Here is a 12,389-nt window from a genome sequence, read left to right as displayed (position 1 = left end):
GAGTGGTTCATCGTAGTATGCTGCGACCCTGTCTGTCTAAAGATGACAAGGATGGAGAAGAATCACCTGCTTCTAGAGAGGGACCTGTCACAGTTGCCCCAAGCCACGATGTGGATGAAGAAGAGTTGTTGATTCTACCTCCGAGCCCCAGCACTCGATTACCTGCTGTCCCCAGTGCAGGCGGCGAGGCAACAACATGCGTTGAAGCCACCGGGCAGGCGCAGATTGGAAATCCGAGTGACCCTGCACCCCCCATCGGTCAAACTGAGTTACGCCGGTCAGAACGGACAACAGCAGGAGTGCCTCCTCACCGTTACGAACAAGATCAATTCATATGGTACCGTATCGTTCAGGAAGTCCAAGAATGTGAACGTTTGATGAAGGAACTCTCGCCCGTGGAATGGCGAGTTAAATGAGAGCGGGAGTGTAAGGGGGAAGACCGGGGTGTAAGTGCTTTCAGAGCAAGGGATCCAGAACTGCCGGGGCCGTACCTCTTGTTGCAGGGGGAAGACAGACTGCAAGCAGAGGAGTCATGTGACAGGGAAGCAGGGAGTGTGTTGAGAGAGAGAGCTGGAAGGTCAGGAGACAGAAGGACTCCTGGTGTGACGAGAGAGAGGGAGAGACAAGGACGTTTGCGCGGGAAAGCGGAGCTGAGTCCTGCGGAGCAGAGCAGTGTGAGAGGGTCCAGGCTCCTGGCTACAGGATTTGGAGCCAGGGATCCGAGTGCCGTGGACCGGAGGAGTCAAGCTGACTGTAGGGAGAAGAGAAGCAGGGTCCGTGGAGCTGAGCACGTGAGGTGCCGTGTTATGGACTAGGGGCTCAGCGGGTAAAACCGGAGACCGCCCGCTGCCGCCAGAAGATGGAGCATTGTTTGGGCGGGGAAGCCTGAAGACAGCGTCACCAGCACCAGCTGGCAACTGCCTTGTAGAGGATACAATCAGCTAAGTGAAAAAAACTGTCGTTTGTTACCGATTTGACTCTGCTACATCTAGTTAAACTGTAAACTGTCAGTTACAGACTGATATCTGCTATTTCCCCATATTTTCCCCTGTTACTCCCTGTGTGGAGATTCATCTTGTTATCATAAACTTTCCCTGTTTTTTAACCCTGTATTGGCTGCTCTGTGTTTCTGTGTCACTGCATCTAAAGTACCTGTGTTACAGAGGGTCCTGAAAGTTTTTGGATGCATTTTAATAAATGGAGTTGAGGATTTTGTCAGGATTAAGGTGTCATAAATGTTGAGAAATCACAGCAGATACTTACCCATCATATACTGTAATACCATCAGGAGGCATCTGATCAGCTCCAATTTATTCTGTAGCTGGACAACAACCTCCAACATCCAGCCAATGTAATTAAGAACAAAAAGTCCTGGGGTTGATGATCCAGCCTGACAGAGCCCTGATCTCACATCATCCCGTCTGTCTGGGATCACATAAAGAGACAGAAGGATCCGCACAAGCCTCATACACAGAAGATCTGGGGTCCGGTCTCCAGATGTTTATAACAACCTCCTGCTGAGCTCCTCCATAACCTGTATACAAGTGACAAGAAGAAGTGATGGAGGCGACGGGCGATCACCAGACACTGATGGTGAAGGTGAGCAGCAATCACCACTTACTGATGATGAAGGTGATGGCCAATCACCAGATACTGATAATGGAGAAGACGGGCGGTCACCAGATACTAATAATGGAGGCGAAGGGCGGTCACCAGACACTGATGATGGAGGTGACGGCTGGTCACTGGATACTAATTATGGAGGTGAAGGGTGGTCACCAGATACTGATGATGGAGGTGATGGGCAGTCACCAGATATTAATGATGGAGGTGAAGGATGGTCACAAGATACTTATGATGGAGGCGATGGGCGGTCACCGGATACTAATGATGGAGGTGAAGGGCGGTCACCAGATACTGATGATGGAGGTGAAGGGTGTTAACCAGATACTGATGATAGAGGAGACTGGCAATCACCAGATACTGATGATGGAGGAGACGGGCAGTCACAAGATACTGATGATGGAGGAGATGGCCAGTCACCAGATAGTGATGACGGTGGCGACGGCGGTCACTAGATACTGATGATGGAGGTGAAGTGTGGTCACCAGATACTGATAATGCAGAAGATGGGCGGTCACCAGATACTGATGACAGTGACAATGGGCAGTCACCAGATACTGATGATGGAGGTGAAGGATGGTCACCAGATACTGATGATGGAGGTGAAGGGTGGTCACCAGATACTGATGATGGAGGTGAAGGGCGGTCACTAGCTACTGATGATGGAGGCGATGGGCGGTCACCAGATGCTGATGATGGAGGTGAAGGGTGGTAACCAGATACTGATGATGGAGGCGACGGGCGGTCACCAGATACTGATATTGGAGACGACGGCTGGTCACCAGATACTGATAATGGAGACGATGGGCGGTCACTAGAAACTGATGATGGAGGTGAAGGGTGGTCACCAGGTACTGATAATGGAGGCAATGGGCGGTCACTAGATACTGATGATGGAGGTGAAGGGTGGTCACCAGATACTGATGATAAAGGTGATGGATGGTCGTCAGATACTGATGATGGAGGGGAAGGGTGGTCACCAGATACTGATGATAAAGGTGACGGACGGTCACCAGATACTGATGATGGAGGGGAAGGGTGGTCACCAGATACTGATGATAAAGGTGACGGACGGTCACCAGATACTGATGATGGAGGTGAAGGGTGGTCACCAGATACTGATGATGGAGGTGAAGGGTGGTCACCAGGTACTGATAATGGAGGCAATGGGCGGTCACTAGATACTGATGATGGAAGTGAAGGGTGGTCACCAGATACTGATGATGGAGGTGACGGATGGTCACCAGAAACTGATGATGGAGGTGAATGGTGATCACCAGATACTGATGATGGAGGTGAAGGGTGGTCACCAGGTACTGATAATGGAGGCAATGGGCGGTCACTAGATACTGATGATGGAAGTGAAGGGTGGTAACCAGATACTGATAATGGAGACGACGGCTTGTCACCAGATACTGATATTGGAGACGATGGCTGGTCAACAGATACTGATAATGGAGACGATGGGCGGTCACTAGAAACTGATGATGGAGGTGAAGGGTGGTCACCAGGTACTGATAACGGAGACAATGGGCGGTCACTAGATACTGATGATGGAGGTGAAGGGTGGTCACCAGATACTGATGATAAAGGTGACGGACGGTCACCAGATACTGATGATGGAGGGGAAGAGTGGTCACCAGATACTGATGATAAAGGTGACGGACGGTCACCAGATACTGATGATGGAGATGAAGGGTGGTCACCAGATACTGATTATGGAGGTGAAGGGTGCTCACCAGGTACTGATAATGGAGGCAATGGGCAGTCAATAGATACTGATGATGGAAGTGAAGGGTGGTCACCAGATACTGATGATGGAGGTGACGGACGGTCACCAGATACTGATGATGGAGGTGAAGGGTGGTCACCAGATACTGATGATAGAAGTAAAGGGTGGTCACCAGGTACTGATAATGGAGGCAATGGGCGGTCACTAGATACTGATGATGGAAGTGAAGGGTGGTCACCAGATACTGATGATGGAGGTGACGGACGGTCACCAGATACTGATGATGGAAGTGAAGGGTGGTCACCAGATACTGATGATAAAGGTGAGGGGCGGTCACCAGATACTGATGATGGAGGTGAAGGGTGGTCACCAGATACTGATGATAAAGGTGACGGACGGTCACCAGATACTGATGATGGAGGTGAAGGGTGGTCACCAGATACTGATGATGGAGGTGAAGGGTGGTCACCAAGTACTGATAATGGAGGCAATGGGCGGTCACTAGATACTGATGATGGAAGTTAAGGGTGGTCACCAGATACTGATGATGGAGGTGGCGTACGGTCACCAGATACTGATGATGGAGGTGAAGGGTGGTCACCAGATACTGATGATGGAAGTGAAGGGTGGTCACCAGGTACTGATAATGGAGGCAATGGGCGGTCACTAGATACTGATGATGGAAGTGAAGGGTGGTCACCAGATACTGATGGGATTTACATTTCTCTTTTGTTTATTCACTTTGCATTTTATTAATTGATAATTAATAAACTACTAAAGCTTCTAGATATGATAGGTTTTCTTTTATATTTTCTTAATCTGCAGCATTTTTCCACAACTGCCTAAAACGTTTGCACAGAACCATACGTGACCCCACAAAAACTAAAGAAAATGCACAGACCAAAAATATCAGGGCACGCAGTATCTTTCCAGTAACGAGAGCAGATAAAGGTGACTGTGAGTGATACGGAGACTAGAATGGCTGCTACTCAGTGACAGGTTAACTCGGCCAATTCAGTATTTACTTACACAATATGGGGTGAAGGCAAATGTCCATACGCTTCATCACCCAGTGACCCCTGTATCTGCCTCAGTGTAACCATTGAATTTGCTTAAATTTGATTGTTCCAGACATTCGTAATTGAACGGCGTTAAAAATAAAACGCCACGCAAGATCATTGATTTCAATAGAATTTATTTCGGTGGAAAATTGTCTTAAAATCTGTTTTCCCTCAGTTGATATCTTTCCATGCTCCACATCCCTATAGAATTCCCAAAAATCATCTTGCAATCCTCCATATAGGTATATATAGGTGAGGCCACATAATGAAATAGCTTATGGAAATACGCAAATACATTTTCTGTGGTCACTAATCTATAAGGACCCTCTAGAGTTCCAATGATTGGAAACAAAAATTCTTCTCTCCGTCAACCTACGAACCCAACAATATTGTCTCATGATTCTTACGTCATGGGATCTTGCAGGATGGTGGGCTCTGTCTGAAGAAGAGGGAAAAAGATTGAGAAGACAACCTAATGTTTTCCTTTATCCTTCCTAGATCTGATCTCTGAAAGTTACCTGCTAAAGCCTAAAGAAAACTATAATTTCATTAGACGTAACCCTGGAAGTCACTATAATATGGTAGTTTGTGTACTGTTCACCTTTTGGACCCCCAATCTGAGAAGTCTGAGGGGGTTGTGAGAAGATGGAAATGCTGCCCATGTTCTCCCCCTGGAGAAGCAAGTTTTATTGTATTGTGTAATATGAATAGTGATATGTGTTGATAATGTTTGTATATGTAGTGATCTGTGTTGTTGATGATGAGTCTATTTCTGTCCAGCAACATATACTATAAGTAACAGTTAGAGTTAAGTTTGGGAGTATCCCAGAGTGGGAGGGGAAAGCTAAAGGGAGAGAGAGAAAATTTCCTGGTAGTGAGTCAGATAGGGTTTGGAGTGCATAGCAAGTGGACCTAAGATCTAATGTGAGTAGTGCTGGATTCTGGGGTGTCCCTAAGTAAGAGGAGACTGAAGCAGAGGGATAGCAAGATCCGGAGCAGAAGTGGCAGAGTTATCTACCAGAGATGGGTCCTGGGAGAGGATGCCTAGCCACAAGGCTCAGAGTTTATAACTCTTGAAGGTAACGGGACTGAGTACATGAGACGAGTAAAGTGTCGTGGTCGGGAGATCGAGAGCGTCAGCATTACCAGCCATACTGGCACCAAGGTAAAGAATATGCGGAACAGCAGAACCAGGACATTACTCTTGCTAAGCAGGTCTGTAGTGTTAAAGCTGGGTTGTGGTGAAGTAGTGAGGAACAGTGGAAACAGAGGACTAGTAGAAAGAGTAAAGAGGAAAGGTGAAGATAGAAAACTCTAGAGGAGAGAAGGATGGAAACTGTATGGAAAATGCTTCAGGTTGTAAAGGAAGCATTCATAAGACTGTGTACCCGCTATCTCTTATATGTGTTCCCTACCAAGTTCCCGTTCAATGAAAAGTTTATTTTTGAATGGTGGTCTCCCTCATTGAGCTGTGAAACACCTGTTCCTGGCAAACCAGAAACATCGATTATATGCGGCCTGCACAGGCATAGCGCACTCACAGCACAAGATTGCACATCCAGTCAGGACCCCCACCTTCATGTAACATGCCGGGGTGCAACAGACAAGTACCTCGCCCACGGCTACCGTCCCTCGCCATATTACACTTGGTGTAGTCAGCAGGATCGAGTCTTGCAGCTGGAAGAACAGAGTGATGCGGGGAAGACTCAAGTTACATGTAGGATGGTGACCATTACACTGTCTAGGATGGCACTGAGCTTGAACTTCATGATGGCGCCTAGTGATGCAAAAGAACAAGAAGGTCCCACCCATCATAAGCACAGAAGGAATGAAAGCGCGAAAACAATTGTTGACCCCTCCAGAGGTTACGCCTACCGGAGGAAGTGTCGGAACTGGAAGTGCCATCCTATAGCAAGGAGTAGCCACTGCCGCAAAATGAAGTGGAAGGAATCTGTACAGGTGGAGAAGATCAAGAAACAGGATGGTAAGTCAGAGAAAACCACACCTAGCAAAAGGTGGGGCCATGACAGGCCTCAAGCGATGAGAGAAACGGCGCCATTCCTGGGTTGTGAGTTGGAGAGGAAGCAGCATGAGAGTAAGATGGCAGAATGGGAGATGCTACTGGTGTGGAGTGAGGCCGAGGATGGCTATGACAGCTGATGGCAACAGTAGAAAAGGAGGTAAGGCCAGGCAGCTTGATGAAGATGAATATTGAGCAGGAGCCAGAGCTATGGACGATGGCCTGGTTCGTGTCCCACCATAGGGCCAAGCGTCTTGAGACTATGCGGGCCAAGACACCGGAGGGTCCCCCTATGACTCCGGAGGCTCCTTCACCAAGCCCGGAGGTGATCCCCAAACCTGCGCACGTACTGTACCTCTTGTCACTCGGGCGAAGTGGATCACACAGGTTGGCAAAGGACCAGTCAGGAGAATGGAGTCAGAAGCTGGAAAAGCCACGTTGTGCACATTGCACCCCTGACTGTAACAGTGTAAAGTTCTCAGAGAGCTATTGTCCAGCAGATCTACAACCCACATGTATCCAGGACTTTCCATGTTGTTAGCCAAGGATGGCTGAAGTTGTTTACCCCCACACCTCTGCTGAATTAGGAGACATTGCTGCCACTGGAGGGTCCTATACCCTCAGTCGAGGACTGATCCAGAGTGGACATCATTCCTAAGAAACTGTGTGTGCGCCAGTCTCTTGTGGAAAAGCTTGGAGTTGAAGGACTGTATCTCCGTCCTAAGGACTGATGCAGGGACAATGGGCAGTGCCCTTAACATGAAGGGCTAACCTTACGGGGATGGACTGTTCCATGTTGCGTGACTTGAGGGCCCTCATTGAACTGTGAAACACCTGGTCCTGGCAAACCAGCAACATCGGTTACATGCAGCCTGCACAGGCATACCGCCCTCACAGCACGAATCCAAACACCCAGCCAGGACCCCCACCTTCATGAAACGTGCCGGGGCATGACAGATGAGTACCTCACCCACGGCTGCCGCTCCACACCACATTATAAGGTCACTGACTCAGGTACCCACATAACTCCAATACACATCTGTCCTATATGTGGTAGCGAGAAGAGGCAATGGTCCAAGTTCTGGAGATGGAATATGGATCACCAGTCAGAAGGTTACATGTCATGAGAATTTCTAAGAAGTGAAATCTCAGGCCAAGGGATTGTAAAAACTTGAATGCAGATCACTGGAGCAGTGTAAAGTTTATGGCAATGAGTGGAGGTTGTATGGCTTCGTAATGGATAAATCACATCATCATTGTTAAAATTTTGTTAAAATTTTCATAGTTTTAATTTTGAAAGAAGACACAAATCAATCTGCTTGCAAAATAGTCCCACAAGTAGTGCCACCTAGAAACTCCCAATACTCCCGCCAGGAACACCCCAAACTTTGATGAACTTCATTGACCCTGAACAGCCATAAATGTTTTGTATTCGAAAAATTGGAATGTTCTCGACAAATTGTGGACTGTCGATAACTATGTTCATTTTTTTTCATTACTTTGCCAACATAGTAATATATTACATGAGACCAAGTGGCTGCATATTATTCTTGGAGCTCGCTCTCTCCCTCACGGGGACATAATCACTAATTACTTTGTTTTCTCAATTCTAATAATTTCTGTTCAGAGTTTTGGTCCTGAAGAGATTTGTCCTCATGGGGTCAGTGTTTTTCATATAAATGCAAGTCCTCAAAATGCAAAAATAAAACATTACACGGATCCCATATAGCAGACGGCTATGTGTCTCACCGGTAAGTGATCAATGTCAACCTTCTACAGGACTTTTCATTGAATTCAGGACTGAAATCAGAATGTGCCAGGACCAGATTTGTTGGGCCGTTAGAGCACAGCAGGGGTAGGGGGGCACTAAAAATGACCCAATTCTCAAACTTGTGAGCACCAGGATTATAATTGTATAGGAGCAGTATTTAGATGTTGTAGGCCACCATTATTGGTTGACTACCTATATACAGCTTTTGGTTGGTCACTTCATGTTAGTATTAGCTGAGCAATGTATTGTGGTATCTTTATTCTGTGATACGGCATTGTAGATGGTCGTAGAGGCTATGACACAGTTATTTAGCTGACGTATATTACTCCTATCATCTAATTTGATGGATAAAAAATAATCAATATGGTAAGAACTAGACTTTATGACATAAAGGGAGGCAATAACATAAAGAAGCATCCTCCATGAGATCTGGGCCATCTATATATATAATTGTCTTATCTCGTCTGTCTGTCTGTCTTTCTGTCTGTCTGTCTGTCTGTTTGTCCAGGAAATCCTGCATCGCTGATTGGTTCGGCCGCTGTCTGTCCAGGAAATCCCGCATCACTCATTGGTCCGGCAGCGGCCAATCAGCGACGCGGGATTTTAGAAAAAGATGGCGGCCGTTAGCGGCTCATCTGCCGGACGGAGGTCAGCGGCGATGCAGCAGGGAGATGACCAGCGCTAGCCGCTCATCTCCCCGCTGCTGGCAGCACAAGTACCCCGACAGGCGGCGCCGCTCACCTCCATGCGGCTAACGTCGGAAGATCAGTGGCTTGGCCCGCTGATCTCCGGAGGGCAAGTGTGAACGGAGGACCGGGGAGCGGCGCCGCCGGTCGGGATGCTTCTGCTGCGAGCAGCCGACCATCTCCCGGCTTCTCGCAGCGGAAGTAGCCGCACAGGCAGCGCCGCTCCCTGGTCCTCACTAATACGACGCTGATTGGTCGCGGTCGACGCCCGCGACCAATCAGTGATATGGGCGGCAAATTTAAACCCCGCTCTGCTGACTGGTCGCGGTCGCCGGCCGCGACCAATCACCATTATTGGCGCCGAATTTAAACCCCGCTCTGCTGATTGGTCGCGGCCGCCAGCCGCGACCAATCAGTGAGATTGGCGCAAAATTTCAACAACGCTCTGCTGATTGGCCGTGGTCGCCGGCCGCGACCAATCAGCGATTTTGGCGCCAAATTTAAACACCGCTCTGCTGATTGGTCGCGGCCGCCAGCCACGACCAATCAGCGAGATTGGCGCCAAATTTAAACAATGCTTTGCTGATTGGTCGTGGCCGCCGGCCGACCGCGACCAATCAGCGAGATTGGCGCCAAATTTAAACACCGCTCTGCTGATTGGTCGAGGCCCCCGGCCGCGACCAATCAGCGATTTTGGCCCCAAATTTAAACACCGCTCTGCTAATTGCGCCCGGTCGGCCGCATACATATTCTAGAATACCCGATGCGTTAGAATCGGGCCACCATCTAGTGTTATGAATAATGATCTATCAGGTGTTCTTTACTTAAGGCATCTCGAACTTCAGATTGTGTAGGATTATTGTTAGAGCTCATGACATGAGTTAGGAGGTGGTCAGCCATCTTCTTGTAGGATAGTCATAATTATGACCAATTCTTCATCACACATCAAGATAACTTGTCTCTTTGGAGAAGCCCAAACCGAATTTCCATGTTCATCCCTACATCAACAATGTTTGTAGAGTCAATGGGTCTTTACCTTTCCTGGATGGCTATAATACTATAAATTTTGGGATTATGAGCCTCATGGAACCAATGGGCCCCACAGCAGAAGATGAAATTGGCCAAATCTTTAAGGACTACTATGAGCATTGAGTGCGCAAAACAAAGTTTTATTTTATTTTTTTTGATTACTTTGTCAAGTTATCCCCTATATCCAAAGTTACTAACAGTCCTGGATATGACTGAACAGTCCCATGAAGAGGACTTCAAAAGTGGTAGTGCTTAGCAACATCAAGCCTAAACGTTGGTATTAGAGGAAAGATCCCAGCTTAAATGTCGCAAAATTGACATTCTAAATATAAGTAGATACGGTATGTATTTCTCCCAGACAATTTTTTGCCGTCCAGATCTCTCGTTTCCACTTTCCACCCTTTCCTTTACCAATTCTCCTATTCAGATATCTGCATAACATATATATATATATATATATCATACAGTGTTGAATATTGGCTGCGAAAAGAAAGCTGACGAGAAATAATGGAGGAACTCTAACAGGGAGGACGATACGTTAGAATACAATACGTCAAATGTTAGCACGTGCTCAATGTCAAGTAGCAGCTGCAAAAGCTAAAAAAATGCTTTGTATCCAGAATTACTGTTTAGTGCACAATTTAATAATAAATATAATAATGGCCCCAGGAAAGACGTTGATTATACTTCCTTTTTTCTAAGACATCTGGATATGCTTGAGGACGTTCTGCTGTCTTCAGTTTGCAAAGTGCATGTTCTTTCATACCCTCTATTCATGTTTCCTCTTTTTCAGATTTTTCATGCTTTTTTGACGTTCTTATAGATTATTCGTAGAAATTTCTCTATAATTTTTAATACACTTTTTTTTTTTTGATTTCTGTAGAAACCATAATTAATGGAGAACAAAACCGGGAGACAAGTGACCATACTTGTGTTCTCTGGACTGACGAATAACGAGGAGCTCATCCCTTTCCTGTTCACTTTCTTCTTATGCATTTACCTTGTAACGATTGTGGGTAACATCGGCATCATAGCTCTGGTCTACAACACCTCCAGACTCCACTCGCCCATGTACTACTTCTTGAGTTTCCTCTCTCTTGTAGATGTCTTCTACTCTTCCGTCATCACTCCAAAAATGTTCTCTGACCTGATCTCGGAGAGGAAGGTCATCTCATTTAGTGGTTGTGCTCTCCAGTTCTTCTTCTATGCAGCTCTGGGAGGAACTGAGACTTTCCTTCTCTCCACCATGTCCTATGACCGATACATTGCTGTCTGCCACCCGCTCCACTATATGTCTATAATGACCAGGAATAAATGCTCATACATGGTTATTTTTTCTTTCTCCATTGGCTTCTTGCAGTCTTCGATACAGACCATCTGTGCATTCAGTCTTCAGTTCTGTGGATCAAACTTGATTGACCACTTCTACTGTGACATCCCACCACTGCTCACCCTGTCCTGCTCTGACACTTTCCATTGCACCATGGTGACAATCTTCATGGTGGCACTATGTACGATCACTTCCTTGCTGGCAATCCTACTCTCATATCTGCTCATATTTACATCAGTTTTGAGAATGAGATCCAGCGAGAGCAGGAAAAAAGCCTTCAGCACGTGCTCCTCTCATCTGATGTGCGCCTCGGTCTTTTACGTGACGGTTTTCTTCACCTACTTACGTCCTCCTTCAAGTGTCTTTACGAGCCAAGATAAGGTGGCCTCGATCTTCTACGCAGTGATGACCCCAATGCTCAATCCTCTTGCCTATACTTTGAGAAACCAGGAGGTAAAGAGAATAATTGGCCAAGCAGTGAGTAATATCACAGTCAAAGGGTTTTCTAAACATTTCACATAGCAAAAAATAGACCCTAGTGGACAAAATTTGATTGCTCATAAATAATAGCTGTATTTTTTTTTTTTAACATTATGTATAAAACAGATATTCAAAACTTCTCAACATACGTACATGGAGCTTAAATTCCTAGTGGATTCTATCCAAAATTCTCCTGAAAAATGGCTTCATTTCTATGGAGAACCCACGGTGGTGTTCATACGAGTGGCTTGGTTTCTAGAGATTGTCTACTTCGTTTTCATTTCTTTATTTCTTCCACGATTATAAACCTTTCACGTGTCGTTCTGTTGTGTGTCTGGGTTTGTTACTCACCACGAGGTGGGACACGACACTTTCTTAGATCTCGGCTTCCCTTATAAGTTATTCTATATACTGTACTTCTTTGTATGGAGTCAGAGGTGTTTGTCGGCATCTTCCAGCCTTCTCTTCGTCATAACAGCGCCCACCGCAATGTTTTTTTTTCGCCTCACAACTGGGACATTTTTAGACTCTAAATTCCTGTTGAGTTAGGAAATTCACATATACATTAGCCCCAATGAACAGACTCTGACCTCATATATTGTATTGAAGGATCTAATGAGTGTGCGCAAAGGTCGTTGTGAAGGGAGGAGGGGAGGT

The 12,389-nt window shown here is 46.5% G+C and overlaps 1 protein-coding gene across 1 annotated transcript; it reads left to right on the top strand.

Moving 5' to 3' along the window:
• Positions 1 to 10,817: 10,817 nt before the first annotated feature.
• On the top strand, positions 10,818 to 11,774 carry LOC141167615 (olfactory receptor 5B12-like). Its single transcript, XM_073655001.1, has one exon. The coding sequence runs from the start codon at positions 10,818 to 10,820 to the stop codon at positions 11,772 to 11,774; it is 957 nt and encodes a 318-aa protein (XP_073511102.1).
• The last annotated feature ends 615 nt before the right edge of the window (positions 11,775 to 12,389 follow it).

Source organism: Phyllobates terribilis, unplaced genomic scaffold, assembly GCF_046119375.1.
Source record: "Phyllobates terribilis strain yellow unplaced genomic scaffold, ASM4611937v1 Scaffold_11__3_contigs__length_659146591, whole genome shotgun sequence".
Classification (NCBI taxonomy): domain Eukaryota; kingdom Metazoa; phylum Chordata; class Amphibia; order Anura; family Dendrobatidae; genus Phyllobates; species Phyllobates terribilis.
This window is presented reverse-complemented; position numbering and strand designations above follow the sequence as displayed.